The 19164-nt window shown below is 39.4% G+C and overlaps 1 protein-coding gene across 2 annotated transcripts in view; it reads left to right on the top strand.

Annotated features, from left to right (window-relative positions):
• PRIM2 (DNA primase subunit 2) overlaps positions 1-19164 on the top strand; it is a 282575-nt gene that overhangs the window by 172272 nt on the left and 91139 nt on the right. For both annotated transcript variants that reach the window (XM_059701297.1, XM_059701298.1), the window contains exons 9-10: positions 9001-9073; positions 13652-13837. In XM_059701297.1, the coding sequence (XP_059557280.1) occupies positions 9001-9073; positions 13652-13837 (259 nt within the window). The remainder of the gene's footprint in view (positions 1-9000; positions 9074-13651; positions 13838-19164) is intronic.

Here is a 19164-nt window from a genome sequence, read left to right as displayed (position 1 = left end):
CAGGGTCTTGCTGTCGTCCACAGTCCTGTCCCACCTATCATGGCTTCTTGCAAATGACAGAGGAGTGGACGATTGCAATTAGGTATTGAGGCAGGCCAAGCCTCCCCAAAGATTCCCAAATAGAAATGTGTCACAGCTTTATTTTCCCCCAAAGAAACGATTCAGCTTACCTCCAAACTAATAAGAATTCAAGATTGCTTCCCTAATAGTATACATGGCAAACTGTGGCTCAAGTTTAAAACTTGATTCCCAAGTAAAATGCTGTGAAAATAAGCATATTTGCAGTAGACTTGAGGTACTTTCTTTAGTGGTTCAATTGCAGCTTATATTCTGCTTTCAACTAGCAGAGCCTGATCTTAACTTGGCAAACAGAAGTCAGGTGGTCAGTTGGCTATTCTACAGATACTAGAGGCCCGGTGCACAAAAATTTGTGCACTTGGGGGGGAGGGGGAGGTCCCTCAGCCCGGCCTGTGCCCTCTCGCAGTCTGGGACCCCCTCGGGAGATAACGACCTGCTGGCTTAGGCCTGCTCCCGGGTGGCAGAGGGCAGGCCCAATCCCTAGGTGCAGCCCCTGGTCGGGCTCAGAGCAGGGCCGATTGGGAGGTTGTGATGCCACCCTCAGTCATGCTCAGGGTAGGGCCAATTGGGGGGTTGGGGCACTGTCCCCTGTCACACTCAAGGCAGGGTCGATGGGGAGGTTGTGGCGCCACCCCCTGTCACGCACAGAGCAGGACCAATCAGGGGGTTGGGGCGCTGCCCCCGTCACACACAGAGCAGGGCCCATCAGGGGGTTGGGGCACCGCCCTCTATTACCCACAGAACAGGGCCGATCAGGGGGTTGGGGCGCCGCCACTCTCATACTCAGGACAGGGCCAATGGGGAGGTTATGGCTCTACCCCATCACACACAGAGCAGGGCCCGTGGGGGTGGGGGGGTTGGGGAGCTCCCCCCTATCAGGCACAGAGCAGAGCTGCTCAGGGGGTTGGGGCCCCGCCCCCTGTCACACACAGAGCCACAGGGCGATCAGGGGGTTGGGGCGCTGCCCCCTGTCACGCTGATCCCGATGCCGGGAGGCATATTACCCTTTTACTATATAGGGTAGAGGCCTGGTGCATGGGTGGGGCCGGCTGGTTTGTCCTGAAGGGTGTCCTGGATCAGGGTGGGGGTCCCCACTGGGGTGCCTGGCCAGTCTGGGTGAGGGGCTGAGGGCTGTTTTCAGGCTGGGAGTGACTGAAGTTCCCAACCACTCCTTTTTTTCTTTTTTTTTTTATTCTGGGCCAGCTTTATCTTGAGGCTTGGCTCCAGCTCTTAGGCCTCCGCAGCTGAAAGTAGGTTTCTGGCCTTTGCTTACAATGTTGCCAATCTGCTGGCTGAAGTCCGGCGGTATTTATTACAATGTTTCTTAAACTGCCCGCTCAGAGGCCTGCAGCCGCAGGCGGGGAACGTTGGTTTCCTCCAAGGATCCTCTGTCACTGAGGGAGGCAAGCCTCATGTTAGTTTCAAGCTGCCTGACTGCCGGCTGCCATCTTGGCTGACAGTTAATTTGCATATCTCGCTGATTAGCCAATGAAAAGGGTAGCGGTCGTACGCCAATTACCATGTTTCTCTTTTATTAGTGTAGATACCTCGTCCTTGAGAATCATGTGTCATTATGTCCTCTTCACTTTACAGCAGTGCTGTTTGGTAGAAACATAATGAGAACCACAAATGTGGGCCACACATGTAATTTTAAATTATTTAAGTCAATTAATTTTAATCTTATTTAACTTCTTTCCAAAAGGTCATTTTAAGATGTAATTGATATGAAAAAATCATTAACGAATTGTTTTACGTGTTTTTTTTTCATCCTAAGTCTTGGAAATCTAGTGCATGCTTTACATTTATTGAATATCTGAATTCAGACTAAGCTATGTTTCAGGTGCTCAGTGGTCACATTTGGCTAGTGGCTGCTGTATTGGACAGCGCAGCTCTACAAAATGGGCTTCCATTGAAATGGAGATGGAAATTGAGACTGAAATATTTGATGTTGAATGTTTGTACTTTGGAAACTTCCTGAGAGTGTAAATGTGGATAAAACCTTTCTGGTCATCAGGTTATTCAGGGACACCTAAATCCTCCAACTTCAAGATTAAATATTTTATGTGATAGTATAAAGTAGGTAGGACAGAAATACATTTCTCCCATAATATTCAAGGAAAGAAACTGGTAAATGTTAAGAATAAAGAAAAACAACCAAACCTTTAAGTGCAATAAATTTAGGCTTAGGTGATGATGATGATTGCAATTTGAGTGAAAAAATACTCTTTTACGGACATCTGCTTTGGTCCTGGAGACAACCCTTTGAGGGAGGTTCTACTCCCTGTTTGCCAGTGAGCACACTGGAAAAGATTTAGAGGTTTCTGCAAAGTCACACAGTGAGTGTGCCAACCCCTGACCAGGGGATTCCGAAACCTGTGCTCTCAATCACTTTCTGACTCCCTTATTCTGCCTTGCCTCCAGGATTGCCTTGGGTTACTTGGACTTGGAAAAAAATTATGCAAATGAAGAACAGTTACCGCTGACTCCTAAACTGTTGCAATTATCCCTGTGCTCCTTGCTTATTTCCTCACATTTTCCTCAGTGGTCAGAAAAGGAGATGATTGGGGAAGTAATCACCCTTGAAATGCTGACCCGTGCCCTCTCATTTCTCAGTTACACCCTGTGGCTTTTATGTTTCTGTAGTGGAGCTCGGGCTACCACTCTCCAGCCCAGGTGTGATGATCCATCTGCTGAGGATCAGTGCCACAGCATGAAAAGGTTATTATTTTTTCTTAACCAGCTAATCTTGCTGTGAGACCCACAAATCCACCTTCTCATGATTTCTTCCCTTTGTTTTGAATTCTCAGTTGCTCAAAAACAATTCCCTGCCGAGTACCTAAGTGCTCCTATTGATATTGTGGTGCATTAAACAGGACTTAAATTTCCGTCCTTTCTGCAAAGACCAGGAGTAGCTCTGCCTTGTGATTCACAGATCAGACGTGTGCAGATATATCTGTTTCAGATTTACCTGTTCAAATGGTCATTGTGTTTTTATTCTGTAAATTACATGTTTGTGTTGTAACGTTTGGGGAAAATTCTGGTTCCTTGGGCCTGTGATGAATCACACTTTCCTGTCTCAGTTATCCCTCAACCTCTTCACCCCTTTGGATTGATTTGATTGGATTTCAAATAGGATCGTTTTAATTTGACTACATAAATATGTTATGGATATTTTGAAAGTCTTCTTTTCCTTTTGGTTTTTAATACTATATTGAAGCTGTCAGCCTTATCATTTTCTGTTTACTGTTATTTATTTATTTATTTTGCTGTATTTGAAACCTAGTTGTGCTTACCTCTTACTGTTTAATGAGCAAGATAATCTGGGAGGAAAAAGTTCCTCAGATGTGGCTGAGTTTTAATTAAGTTGCATGTAAGTTTATTGAACAAATGCTGCAGTAAGAAGATGCTTTTATATGTTCTGTGTATTCTTAGCTCTCTCAGCGTAGGTTAGATAACTTAGGACCAGTTCCTCCAAACAAAAACATAATCAAGGACAAAGACTGAATTACGTCAGTGTCAGCAAAGGGTTCGTTATCCACAACTGCACAGTTCTGTTTTCTTAGAGACTGCTATTATGCATACATTTATGTCTTTAAAGGCTTTAAACTTGACAAAACCTCAAATTTTTATTAAAATGGCAGCTTAGCACTAGTTTTTGCAAAAGGAGATAGGATTTAAAGTTTGCTTTTTATCTTACTGTGTTTTGTTTTGTATACAAATCTGGCTTTCAGGACCTACCTATCCAATTTCAGAGTTTCCCCATTGCCGCTGCTTGTTTTTGTGGTTTGGTTTTTTATGCCATCTATCCCAACTTCTTCATCTATACACTGTGCTTTAGAAATTTCCTTGGTTTTACTTCTCTCTTTCTGCCTATCTGATATGTGCTAACTCTTCAGATTCTGAGAAAAATCGTCTTTTTTTATTATTCCAAAACGCCATCTCCTTATCACAGGCTTATGTTTACACCCCTACAACAACCTTAATAAACTCAAACCACTTACTTTTATGAACCTGGTCAAAATTTAAGAACGTTTAATGCCTATGAAATTGTTAAACTGCAATGATAAAAATACTAAAACAAGCAGGCCTTTGACTTTTATGTGATCATCACATCCTACTTCCAAGCCTTCAAATTCAAATCATTTTCTGACTGTAATCTCCTGCTTTTCCACTTTACTCCCAGCCTTTCGTTCTCACTGATTGTCATCTTATTTCAGCCTTCCCTGCTCGTCCCCCAAGTCACCTCTCCTTTCTGGCTAAACAGGCTTCTCTATTCAGTCTAGTCTCTGGTGTCAGTCATTCCAAAGCATTCTAATAACAGTCTAGAATCCTGTAGCCTGTAGCTTTCTAAAGCTTGTAACTCTCTATTCAGTGCCATTTCACTGTTTAAGAACCTAATGCTGCACATTGCTCTGCCCTCCCCCCACCCTTCTTTTAGCAGCGACCTTATTCTCTGGGCTCGGGGACATTTGAACATGTGGTGGCACTCATCACAGGTACTTCTGCATCATCTCTGGATTCTTCACTGCTCTGTGACACTTCCTGGGTTACAGAGGTGATTAATGATTGCATGCTGAGCGATTCAGGAGTCAAACAGGGACGCCTGAATACATTCTGGTTGGTTTTGTTGTTTTCTTGGTAATTAGTATCTGTTATATCCAGATAAGGACAGCAACTGGGGAAAAGTCTGTTATAGAGAGTCTGACAATCTGATGACTTTTATCCTGGGTTTTATGCATTTACAGCATTGTTTGGGTAGTGAAGGTGTTAATTTTACTGGTACAGTGTAATAATTATTACCTTTTAGCAAAAGTACATTATAATAATTACAGCCTAGTCTCTTCAGAGAGAATCCTAATGTAATTGACTATTCACTGAACACATCTTTATTTTCACTACTTTTCTGGCTTTTTGGTAACTTGAGAAAACTCTTTGTAACACTCACCTTTGGTGCCTTTCACCTGATTATTTGGCAAATAAAAGACAAATTATGCATAGAGAGTTATGCATATATCACTGCAGTCCTTTACCACTGTATTTATAGATGAACAGACTGATGCATAGTTTGACTTTTTTTTTTTTTTTTTTTTTTTTTACTTATGGCTAATTAGTGGCTAAACTAAGAATTAAATTCATATCTTGATTTTTTTAGGCTTCTCTGATTATTCCTCTGTATATTTGGCAAAATAGTGATTAATGACATCATTGGATTTTTGTGGCCCATTAAAATATGTTGGTCTGCTGTACTGAAAAAATAGAACTTGTGATACATCTGAATTTATTCTTTTCTGAAAGGTTAGAGGCAGGAAAACTTATACCTCCTGAATCTCTCTTTTTTAAAAACTGTACATAAGTGACAATGGATGTTTCTCAAAATAACATTATTTGAAATGGACAGAAAACAGTATTTTCTGCTGTTTATATGTGTTTATATATATATCTATATTTGTATCTATCTCTCTATCTCTTGAACCTAGTAGAAATGATTTTGCTGTTAAAAATTACTATTTCTGTGTTTCCCCAATATAAGAAATGCTCATTCATAAAATTGATTTTTTTTTAAATCATGAAAATAAGACTGTATTTTGACAGTTCATTGATGTAGCAGCTTCATTCATGCCGGAGCAGTGTGATGTAAAGCCGACACTGAGCTCTGCTTGTGGTAGGAAGTGCCTCGCCCCTGGGTACCTGTTAGGAGTCTCATTTAGTAACATCTCTTGGCACCTCTAAGTAAAAGCCAAAGATCCAGTTTCGTGAGCTAATGTGAATTGTTCTTAAGGATTTTTATTCTTTTTTAGCAGCATTACTTGTTCCTTCCTCCCACCTACCCCCACCTTGATTGCCTTTCTTTCTTCATCTGTGGGCACTACTTTATTTAGGATCTCACCTTCTCTTGTCTGGAGTATTGCGGTATTCTGCCAACTGATTTTCTATTGCCCTTTCCAGTAGTTCCTCCATTCTGCTTGCTTTCTCAAATGTAAACTTGATTATGTGACTTCTCACCTGAAAAGTCTTTTCATGGTTCTTTAGTATTAGATACAATGTTTCCCATGACCTGTCTTTGTATGTTATATCCAAAAATTCCCCCCCACCTAAGCCTCATCTCTCCATAACTAGTTCAAAGATGTATGAAATAGCTGTGACGTACCAACTCTTCTGACCAAAACATAAGTTATCCCTTCTGGTCATAAGTAGAGGAGAAGTCTATTTCCTAATTCTGAAGCTTAACATCTTCATTTCTGTCATTTTCCCTCCCATGGGCTCCATGCTTGTCCTCACTGGTTTGGCTGATGGCCATTTTCCTGTCTATTAATAATAATTTTAGAAATATGATGTCTATGTCTATCCTCTCGGTAGTTATTTATGTCCATTAAAGTCTTTGCACTAATCATTGCTACCATTCTGTTTCTTTTTTACTTTTTCCCCTTGGAATTTAGCCCTTTTGCCTATTCTATCGAAGTATGGGGGAATAGGATTTACACTACCATTCAGGCAAATGTGTGGGTCCTTTTTATGTATCTCCGCTTTGTAATTAGTATACTACATTAATCTGGGCTGAGAGAAGCTTCCTTGTGCTAACCACTGGCACTATTTACTCAATAACTATAGTCATGTTCATACATCGCTTTACCATTTTTAGAGGACTTAGGTATTTCTTAATCAGTTGATCTGAACAGTCCTGTTAGAGGATTACACTCACTTTATAGACTATGAGGCTGAAGGTCATATGGGTCATTGGAGTGGCCCTGTACCTCCCAACTGGGTGGGGGCTCCTCTGCAGGATTGTGCTCCCCCCTCCTCCTTCCAGCCTGTTTTCTCTGTACTCATTGGTCAAGGCTGCCATGGCTTCGTGTACTGGAATATGATTCACTGATTTTAATTAGTACTTTGAATATATTATTTCACTTGATTACCAGCATTCCTGGCAGTGGGCATGCCTGGCATTATTAATGCCATTTTACAGATGAGGTTAATGCAAATCAGGACGGTCAAGAGACTCACCCCCGCTTGCCAGCTAGTGACTTAGAAAACAAAAACCAGGGAAGGTCTTCGGACACCGAGCCCATTGCTGTTTCCATTGGCCATGTTGCCTCTTTGCTCCACTGTAAGATATATTGGAAACTGAAGCACATTTTTATTTTTGGGATTTCATTGACACAATTGTCTGGTTTTGCTCTATACTAAAGGGGGTTCTAATAGATCATGACAGGAGATTTGACATTGGGTGGTGGGCACACAGTGCAATATATAGATCTTGTAAAATAGAAACCCACACCTGAAACCTATATGTTCATGTTGACCAATGTCACCCCAATAAATTTAATAAGTTAAATGGCAGCTGTTGGTTTAACTAAGCATGAGTTTTATATGCCACGGAACCACTGTGATGAAAGGAATGGTTATAATTTAATGATACATTATCAGAAACTTGTTACTTAAGGGAGAAATATACCAGAGGCAGGAAGATGTGTTTCAGGTAAGGGATCATTCTGTATCACTCCTTGGCATTCCACTCATCTTGCTCTCTGCCATTTTCAGGCCATTCTTAGCCCGTGGAGGGACGATAGGGAGGGGAATCTACACTCCTAATAGTCTCCTAGCCAGCAGTACTGTAGTTTTGCTTCATCATTCATTCCCATTGTTTAGTCAGTACAATTGATTGATTGTAGGGACAGCAGCCTTTCTACAGACCCTCTTGAGTGTGTATATTGATACTGTTCAGCAGCAAGAATCTTTACTGACCTGGTAGAATGTGGAGGACACAATGATGCTTTATTCCAGGTTTCCCCTTAGTTGTGGAGTCTGCATAGATCATGGTCTGTTTGTGGTTTTCTATGTAAGCCAGCAGCTGGTTTTCACTGTGTCAGTGTCTGAATGTCTGCATCCGAGTCACTGTTTATGGAATTAGGCATGGGTGTGGTGCTATGTAAGGACATAAAAAATTATAAAAGTATATACATACCAAGTTAAAAATCCTAATGTATGAATAATATTACAGGGAAATGTGTTATTGTATGTGAAGAGGTAGGGAATCGGGAGTCAAAAGGTTTGAGTTCCTTACTGCCCTGTGGGCTTGCTTTCTGATCTAACAAGTTTCCGACTCCTCTGAGCTTGTTTCCTCATTTGTCCAATGTAAAATAAAAATGCCCTGTCAGGGCTGTGAGGATGTTATTTACAGGATATAGATAACTACTCTGCATATCTAAAATGCCATATAGATGTTATCTATTTTAGTAAACAGTGATTACTATATGTCATGTCTTTTTACATAATTTTTTAAATTTTTCAATTATAGTTGACATAACAATACTGTTATACACATAGTGATTAGACATTTACATACCTCATGAAGCGATCACCCCGATAAGTCTAGTACCCATCTGACACCATACATAATTACTGCAGTGTTACTGACGATATTCCCTATGTGGTACTTGATGGAAAGTTATTTCGATTCAGACCTCCTGTCAACACTGCAAAGCAGGCATTATTATCTCCATTCGACAGAAAGGAACCAGGGATACAGAGTGTCTAAGGAACTGGCTGAGGGACTTACCACTGGTGTATAGTCCTGATTAAGCTCCAGTTTCTCCTTTGCTGTGCTGACTGCTGTTAATTAAGGACCAGCAGTCGAGGTTTGAACTTTAACAATTTGCATTATGCTTCTAAGAATGGAAGTGGCATGCTAGACTAGACATAAGGGAGAGCCAGACTGTCACTATAGTTTTGCACTGTTTTAGGGAAGTTACTACTTAACTGGATTCTACTAAATGCCTTTAAAACACTTAGCTATGTTTCTGCTAAGATTTATGTATAAAATGTTTTCTCATTCTGACTTAACATCTGCATAAAAAATTCCCTTTGATGTGATCTAAAATGTCTTACAAGTCTTATCTTAATAATTTTTCTTTTTCTCCTTAGTCATTCCTACACTGGTCAAGATTACAGTACACTGGGCAGTGCTGGGAAGATTTCTTTGGATCAGATTGACTCGGTAAGCATCACATCCTTTTAAATTTAGATTTTTGTCAGTGGAGGAAGCACAGGTTTTCTTCAACCAAAGATGATTTTGGGGTCGGAATATTGGGAGACATTATTATTCCTTTGTCTGCCAATCATTTGAAAAGAAATCCTATTTGCTATAAAAAATTTTTTAAAAATCATAAAAAATATGAAAATTAATCAGAAAATTATTTGTATTCTGATGAAAACAGGATTTAATTCATTCTTTTAATGGGGAATTCTTTTATAGCTAAGTGGTGTTCATGTATTTATATTTAAATAACATGTGCATTTAGAAAAGAAGAAATGGAAAATGCTAAATGTATCTGTTTGCTAGGTTTCTGTAACAAAATAACACAGACTGGGTGCTTTAAACAACAGAAATTTATTTTCTCCTAGTTTTGGAGGCTAGAATTCCAAGATCAAGGTGTTAGCACATTTGATTTCTTGCGGGGTTCTTCTCACTGTGTTCCCACGTAGTCTTTCCACTGTGCACCCATCCCTGCTGTCTCTTCCTCTTCTTAGGAATTGGACCAGGGGCCCACCCCCATGATCTCATTTAACTTTACCTTTTCAAAGGCCCCATATCCAAATACAGTCACGTTCTGAGGTACTGGGGGTGAAGACTTTACCATGAATTTTGGGAGGATGAAATTTTTTTTATAACACTAGGTATAGGCTCCCATCCTTGGGTTGCCACTAGATTACTGGCCAGCTCATTACAACTCCACTTTGTGGTTCCATTGTAGAATGAAAGAGTAGCATACTTTACTGTAGTCTGTAGGATTTCTCTTTAACACATAATTGATTTTCCACTTTATCCAAAAAAATGGAAAATAAACCAGCCATAAATTACGATCAACACTGGTGGTTAATATGTCTAGACATAACAATAGGATTTCCCACCTTATATAGTTGATTTGAAATCTCTAACACTTTCTCCTGCCTAATGATTGTGTTTATGTTCCGAGAATGGTTAGAAGTTAATTCTATTTCTAATTCTATCATATTCATTCAAACAAATGTGAAATTGGTTGGATACTGTAGGAAGATACAGAAATATAGTCATTAATTCACTTAGTGAGTATATATTGAGCCCATCAGTTAGATACCAGCCACTGTGATATGGATACAGAGGTGAACAAAACAAGAATAACCTATTTCTTCATTGACCTTACTTGAGGGAAGTAGACAACATATAATAAAAGGCCAATATGCAAATTGTCCCCTTGGGAGTTTGACCGACTGGGAGTTCGACCTACTGGGAGTTCGACCACTTGCTATGATATGCACTGACCACCGGGGGTGGCATGGAACGAGGGAAGACCCCTGCTGGCAGCCGGCAGCTGGGAAAGGAGGGGCCCGGGCCGGCAGCCAGAAGGCTCCAATTGGCCCTGATCGCCAGCCAGGCCTAGGGACCCTATCCGTGCATAAATTTCATGCACCGGGCCTCTAGTAGTAAATAATAAGTAAGCATTGTCATGATAAATTACATTAAGTGCTGTGATGGTCATTTCTGCCTGTGGGTCTGTGACAGATCCTGTGCTGGGTGATAGATACACCCTTATCTGGATCTCTTCCTAACTCACGTCATTAGCACAGCCCTCAATGTTCTCCATGTCTTTTCTAAATGTTTCCTTTAGATTTCTAACTGAAGTCTGGCTCCCTCGATGACACCGTTTCCCCTCTAGCCTCTTTCAAGTAGAAGCTGCTTTTTTCTCCCCACACCCTACGTTAGGTTATGGGATGTGTCTTCCTTGGTCCACATCACCACTTCCAAACTGTTTCTCTGCCTCCGTTGTCAGAACTCCAACTCCTTTCAAGCCCTGTGATCCTATTGTACCACCTTGTTACTTATTGTTCTTGGCCTCCACAACACCCATATTGATAATCCACCCCGTACCCTTGTCTGCTTAATATCCACAATCATTTCTCTGTGCCACTTTGGCCCAACCTAGATGACCTCAGCTTTTCCATTTCCATTTTTGGATTACTGCCAAAATCTCTTAAACATCCTTCCTGCCTCTGTACAGTCTGTTCACTACATAACAGCCAGAGTTCTCTTTGTTTATCAGGTCATGTCAGTCTTCTGGTCGCAACCCCCTGTTGGGTTTCACCACCTTTAGACTACAATCCAAACTCATGATTATGGCCTGTAAAGCCGTATGTACTTATCATTTCAATTTCGTCGTCTCCATTCTGGCTCACTCACTGTGCTCTGGCCATAGGGACCTCTTTGCTTGTTCTTGAGCAACCAAGATCATTCCTTACCAGGACCTTTGCTTGTGTGTCCTTCACTGGAACAGTATTCTTGGATCTTTCTTGGACTGGAATCCTACTTACGCTGTACGTCTTAGCTGCAAGGCCATCTCCTCGGAGGGGCTTCTCTGGCCACTCAAGTTGAAATCCTCTCCCATTTATATTTGACCCTATTATTCTACTTTATTTCCAGTGCTTTTGGAATCAGATATATATTTTTTTTAAATTTATGTCTGTTATTGACTATCTCCTCCCATGAGACTATAGCTTCTTTAACAATAGGGTGTTTGGTTCATTGCTGGTTGCCCAGGACTGTACACACAGTAGTATTCAATAGATATTTGGTGATTAAATAAGTAATCAAGGAATTGTGCCACAAGCTGTTGAAGTTGTACTGGGTCTTGCCACAGGGCTTGGTTTTGGCTAGAGATCATGGGGAGTGCCAAGACTATACCAGACAGGGTTGGTGGAGTGAGAAAAGTGAGACGGTACAAAACATAACTTGTGATCATGGGATAACCCAGCTAGCTGGAGCAAAGTGTTCGTGATGGTATGGTATCAGACTGGGCCTTCTTACCCCTCCCTGTCACAGTGCTTCCATGGCACTTGTTTTATGCCCTTGTTGGAGTCCTTATTATGTAATGTATTATATGAGTTTAACATATATAACATTGAATGTAATAGTGTCTGTTTCTTTTTTTAATTGAATTACAGGGAGATTTATGTTTTATTCACCTTCTTGTTACCTAAAACATTCAATAGATGTTTGTTTTGTGACATATAATTGAAAAGTGGTTCATTATAGACATTGAGGGAATCTTGCATATTTGAACTAAGGATGTTGAATATTCATTGAACTAGAACAATAGTTAAGAAAAGTAATTTTGTAATAGTATGAAGGAACACAGTAGTGCTGCCAAGGGAGGATAGACACGTGACTGAACTAGGGATGGAAAATTCAGTTGTTATTATGAAAGGACAAAGAAACTGGTGGCCACTAGAGGGAGCAGCAACCTCAAGCAAAGTGAGACCTGCTCCTGTTTACAGGTAAAGTTGAGCTTGCCAAGGAATACATGAGGGGGTGAGAATTTGTCTTGAGAGGAGGCTATTTGAGGAAGTCAGAGAGAATGCAGTTAAGACCATAAACGAAAAAGTTGAATTGAAAGTGGGCAATGATAGTTATAGTTTATGTTTGACACCAAAAGAAAGACCTATAATTTTCTTCTTTAAACTGTTGATTTCTTTAACACTTTTTATTTTTTTTATTTTAGGATTTCTTTTGAGAACCATTTCTCTTATTTTTGTGTGCTACTTTGTATTTGGGTTATTTTAAAAGTTCATCTGTGATTCAGCCACTGTACTTTTGAACATTTATCCCAGGGAAATGAAATCTTATGTTCACACAAAAACCTGTACATTCATTTTATTTGAAATAGCTCTAAACAGTATGAAATAGCCCAAGTGTCCTTCAGCAAGTGAAAGGTTAAACAAATTGTGGTTCATCCATACCGTGGAATATTATTCAGCAATAAAAAAGGAACAAGCTACTGATATTTGCAGCAATTAAGATGAATTTTGTGGGAATTATGCTGAATTAAAAAAAACCTAATCCCAAAACATTACATACTATCTGATTCTGTTTACATAACGTAGCTGAAATGACAAAATCATAGGGCTAGAGAACAGATTCATAGTTGCCCAGGGTGAGGGGCTGGGAAGGGTGCAGAAGGTAGGTGGGGTGGTTATAAAAGGGAAGTACAAAGGATCCTTGTGGTGATAGAACTGTTTGCATCTTGACTGTGATGGTGGATGCAGGAACCTGCATGTGATAAAATTACGTAAAGCTACATAAATATAGAAATGGGCACATAAGCGCAACTGAGGAAATCTAAGACTGGTGGATTATTAAAATGTCAGCATCTTGGATGAGATAATATACTATAGTTTTGCAAGCTATTACCTCTGGGGAAAACTAGTCATCTGATATCTCTTTGTATTATTTCTTACAACTGCTTGTGAATCTATAGTTTCTCAAATGAAAAACATTAATTTAAAATTTTTAAATAAATAGATGAAATACATTTTTGTAATATATTTTATTTAGCCCCCAAGCAGAGTATTTATAATTTCAACATGTAATCAATATAAAATATTCATAAGAAAGTTCATCTGTAATCTCAGTAAGATAGTAATCCTTATCATTTTTGTTTTTACACCAATTAGACTGAATTTGCTAGATTGCGTTTGCAACAAATATTGTGAGTGACTTGGTAAGTCTTTCATATAACCGAAAACTCTTTTTCTCTTGTAGCTTTGTATCAAATCCTTCCCACCGTGCATGCGTCAGTTACACAAAGCTTTGCGGGACACTCACCATCTCCGCCACGGGGGCCGCATGCAGTATGGCCTCTTCCTGAAGGGCATTGGCTTAACGCTGGAGCAGGCACTGCAGTTCTGGAAGCAAGAATTTATCAGAGGAAAGATGGATCCAGACAAGGTAATTTTGAAAAACCAGAGCAGTAACTGGAATTTTACTTTGGTTTGAAACTAAAAGGTCTGATTTTCAGTATGCCCCTGAAATGTAGTTGACAGTTCTAAAAGATAAGCATGTCTATAGTTTCTTTTAGGTAAAAAGGAACTCATGTACTAATGTGATAGATACTAAACAAAAGATTGGGAGAGTTAAGTTAATTCCAAGGGGAAGGTTAGAACAGCAGGGCCAGGTGTAAACTGATGCTTAAATGAAGAGTCTTCTCCTCTGTGGATATACAGGCAGCAGCTGGGATAAGATGGCAGTTTCTCTCTGAGTTATATTTCTGGGAGAATGCATATGTCCGTGTAATATACAAATGTACGTGTGTGTGCGTGCAGCTGAGTCAGCTCTGATTCCTGCCGTCCTGCGAATGAGTGATGTCCACAATGTCGTGTCCTCAGTCTTTAAGTCATTGTTTTGTTTTCCATATTTGTTGACATATCCTTGTTCAGAGTATAACTGACAGATTCCATGTCTGTGGCTTGAAATAATTCTCTTGGTTTCCCAGCCACCCCTGGTGGTTTATTTCTTCCCGGTACTGTGAAGGCAGCTTTCACTTCACTTTCTAGAATTACAGGTTCATCCTCCTAGGACTCTTCTTCCAAGGTGCCCGCCATCCCTTTGTTCTGTATAGATTTTCAGCATATTGTTTCCACCTTCCCTTCACTTTCTCCTGGTCAGATAATGTGCTTCTTTGTCTGCTTGCAGTTCTTGAATCTTCTGGTAGCAATTTCTGCTTTTCCATTGTCATTGTTCTCTTCTCTCTCCTTATATTGACATTGTAATGACTCTCTTTATTTCTACGTGATCATTGTTTAAAAAGTGAGTTCAGGAGTTCAGGATTCTAACCTTGGCTTTGTCACCTTTTACTTTTGCCTCTGGTCTTGCGTCTAACAATTTTTAGTGTTTCTTCTGTCATCCATCTCAATTTGTCTTTCCTTTTTACTTCTGGATATTTATTTTTATTTTTTTGCATTCTTCCTCCATAATATTTCTGGTTTCAGTTCCTCTGGTTCTTGGTCAGTTAAGTTTCACAGTGCAACCTGCTTTTATGTGGGCTTTAGAGCCATCAGGAATGTTAACGTTATATTTTGGCACTACGATTCCTTTGTGCTGCTCTTCTGCTTGACTCTAATGTTTGATGCTAACAGTTCATGGTCAGTACACAACTTGCTCCTGCTCTCATTTGCAGAGCGAGCACAGCTTCTCCGTCCCCTGCTTCCAGGCACACAGCCTGTCGGATTTCTGCATTGGCCGCCTGGTGATGTCCATGTGGACAGTTGCTTGGTCACTTGTTTGAAGCATGTGTTTACAATCGACAAGTTGCTAGCTTCGCCCAAATCCATGAGCCACTCTCCTGCTTTATTTCTGACCTCTAGTTCAAGTTTTTTAATGACATTTGATTCTGCTTTATTTTCTACTTTTGTGTATCAGTTTTTATATTTATCAGCATATCTTGTTTTGGTGTGTGATCAGTTTCTCCTTGGATACCTGTGTAAAAGTTTTCCGTTTTTTCTTCTCCAATCTCTGTAGTTGGAATTTGAAAGATTGTTACATTAACAGGTTTTCCTAGAGGTCTGATTACTTACATGCACATGTCATGTCATTCAAGCTGAAAACTATTTAAAATGTTTTCTATTGTATTATGCTAAGTTACATCGTGGAGCATTTTTAGGTAAACATTAAAAAACTGCTTTTTTTTGTTCATCAGTTTATGTTGTTCATTAGATTCCACATATAAGTGAGATCATGTGATACTTATCTTTCTCTGATTGGAGAGGACAATGTGGGAAAGAGGAGATATATATATATATAATATTTTCAGTAATAAAGATTAAAAAAAAAGAACTGCTTTTAAGTCTATTAATAGCACTCCGATTCCCACTCCTATTCCTTATTTAATAGTGCTAGCTAATAACATTTTATTTTGGAAATATTTTTTTTATCCCTTCAAAGCCATGACACTGGTACAAAGTAAATTTTTTTATTGTTTATTTCTTAGTTTTCTTCTTCCCAGTAAAGATAAATGATAAAACCAAGAATATTTATCAAGTACATTGTATGACACTGTATTATGTCTCATATTAGTCCCTTAGGGCTAATACAGCATAGACGGGTGCTTTAAACAACAAGAATGTATTTTCTCCAGTTCTGGAGGCTGGAAGTCCAAGGTCATGGTGTGGGTGGATTTATTTTCTTCTCAAGCCTCTCTCTCCAGCTCCCATCAGCCACCCTCTCGCTGTGTCCTCATCTGGCCTCCTCTCTGCGTTCACTTCTCTGATGTCTTTTCCTCTTATAAGGACACAGTCATAGGGATTGGAGTCCACCCTTACCACCCTACTTAGCCTTCAGGACCTCTTTAAATGCCGTATCTCCAAATGCAGTCACTTGGTGAGTTAGGGCTTCAACATGTGCATTTCAGCCCATAACATGTCCCTAGCTTTATATATTTTTAAAGTTCAAGATTCTTTTATAACATCTAAAAAGCTCTTATAATTTTTACAGATTTGTTTTAAAAACCGCTTCCATTGATAAATTCTTAATTTATCACTTAATAGGGTCTTCTTTAAACACAATTTTGGGCAATGTTTTTAGACTTCTAATATATATGTTAAAGGTAACATTCTGATTATAGAAAATATGAAAAATACAAAAAAAATGACCTGCCATTTCCCCATTCAGAAATAATTATTGTGAAAATTTTAGCCTTTCCTCTGTAATCTAGATGGCTAGACACCATTATGTCCCCATCTTTTAAAAACTGACATTCTGTTATCATTTCCCAGTGTTGCTGAGTGATTTTTGAAAATATCATTTGGATTAGCTGCATGACAGCACATCCTTTGAAAGTGATTTAATTGGGTCAATCATTCCCCTATTATTGGACATATGGCTGTGTCTGTCTGACTCTGCCATCAATGGTATTGCATCGATATCCTGAGCACATAAATCTTTGATTATAGTTCTGATTATGTCCTTTGTATATATTCATCAGGTAATAAAATTACCTGGTGAGAACTGTAAACAGGTTTAAAGTTTTGATGCATGCTAGGAAATGATGGTTCGGGAGGGTTTTAAATTAGACTCTTACCAAGCCGTGTATCTTGCTTTGTCATTGGCATTATGTATTATTACTTTAAAATGTTTTCGATATTTTATTAGGAGTTTGATATATTAAGGAGGTAAGTGTACGAGGGTTTTGCAGAGGAGTAGAGCCACCAATAGAATGGGTATGTATGAAAAGAGATTTATTATAAGGGATGGCTCCTGTGGTTATGGAGGCTGACAAGTCCCAAGGTCTGCAGTCAGCATGCTGGGGACTCAGGAGTCTGCTAGTGTACTTCCAGTTCAAGTGCAGGAGACGTGAGACCCAGGAAGAGCTTGAGCTTGAGTCTGCGGGCAGGGAGAGCCCACAGCCCAGCCTAAGGCAGTCAGTCGGCAGGAGGAAGTGCCCTGTTACTCACTGAAGAGTCAGCCTTTTTGTTCTATTGGTGTCTTCAAAGGATTGGCTTGGTCCCCCCACCACCAGGGAGGGTGATCTGTCATACCAGTCTCCCAATTCAGATGTCACTGTCATCAGAATCACCCTCACAGACACACAAGAATAATGTCCGACCATAGTCTAGGCCAGTGATGGCGAACCTATGACACGCGTGTCAGAGGTGACACGTGAACTCATTTTTTTGGTTGATTTTTCTTTGTTAAATGGCATTTAAATATATAAAATAAATATCAAAAATATAGTCTTTGTTTTACTATGGTTGCAAATATCAAAAAATTTCTATGTGACACGGCATCAGAGTTAAGTTAGGGTTTTTCAAAATGCTGACATGCTGAGCTCAAAAGGTTTGCCATCACTGGTCTAGGCACTCCTGGCCCAGTCAAGTTTTCACAGAATTAATCATCACAGTAGATAAATGTTTATGGACTGTAGTTCTGAAGTGAAAAGAGAGAAGTTGAGTTAGCAATCTAGCTTGGTTTGTTCTGTACACTGAGAGGGGGAAGAGGAAAGTGAGAGGAGGGAAAACTTGCTCTGAATACAAGCCTTTGATTTGTACACCTGTTCCCTGACCCACCTTTTTTAGGTGTATCTGTGATGGCCTATGTATAAATGTATTTAGCTATTTAAAAACACACACAATAGTTTATTGATGAAAGAGAGAGAGAGAGAAACATTGATGTGAGACTACAACATCGATTGGCTGCCTTCTGCATGCCCTCTACCTGGGATCGAGCCTACAACCTAGGCATGTGCCCTTGACCAGGAGTCAAACCAGCAAACTCCTGGTACATGGGACAATGCCCAATCAACTGAGCCATACTGGCCAGGGCAGTATTTAGTTATTTTTAAACCTGTGTATATGAAAATATTTTTTGAATGGGATTTTTATTTTGCATTGTAAAAGTTTTCTTCAAAAATTATTGCAAAAGGAAATCAATAAATAATTTGTACCTTTCTAGATAATATATAGCAATCTATATATTCATTAGCTTATTATTGATTACAGCAAATATATTATTTTGACAAAAAGACTATAAATTATGCATATGATTTATGGTGTCTGTCTAGTGTTCTATTGTTAGAGTCTGTATTTGTAAATGTATGTTCATGATTTTCTCAGTTGCATCTCTTGCATATTTTGCAATGAAATATTGTAAGTATCTTTTAGTTTATTAAAATATTCTCTTCAGTTTAATAGTTGTACCTTTTTGTTAATTCTACATACAGTTAAAAATACTCTGAAGAGATGAGGAAAATAGATGGCTTCAGTACTGTTTGTAACGAGTGATTATGGAGGATGTATATTAGACATTTTTTGTAGAGCTCTAAAGCACTTTGGTGTTAAACCTAGGAATGCTTTGGAACAGTTACTGTTGCTGAATAGCTCATTTCCTGACAGTGCAGGAAAAATGTTGTGGTGATAAAGTCAGTTTAAACTGAAGTTCTCCTTTACTATTGTTTCCCAAATGGTCATATATCTGATTTCTTTCTTTTTGTGCTTATGTCCTCATTGCAACTTGCTTTATGCATCTAAGCAAAAATTGTGGGTGCTTAGCCATTACTTTTGAAGCAACAGAGAAAGGATTAGTACTCCAGCACTTTTTAGCTGTAACTTGTCACTGCCACCTTCCCTAGTTACATTGTCTAGAACTAAATATCCATTTTCCCTACCTCCTTTCTAAAAAGTAAGCGCGTTCTTCATAAATCATTTGCCTAATTAGTGTCTGGCTCTTTCTCCCATCTTCCCTTTGCTTCTGTTTGTTGCAGGGATTTATCTTCCTGGATTTTT

The sequence above is a fragment of the Myotis daubentonii genome, chromosome 6 (genome assembly GCF_963259705.1).
Source record: "Myotis daubentonii chromosome 6, mMyoDau2.1, whole genome shotgun sequence".
In the NCBI taxonomy this organism is placed as follows: Eukaryota; Metazoa; Chordata; class Mammalia; order Chiroptera; family Vespertilionidae; genus Myotis; species Myotis daubentonii.
Note: the sequence above shows the minus strand (reverse complement) of the source record. Positions and strands in the feature narration are given on the sequence as shown.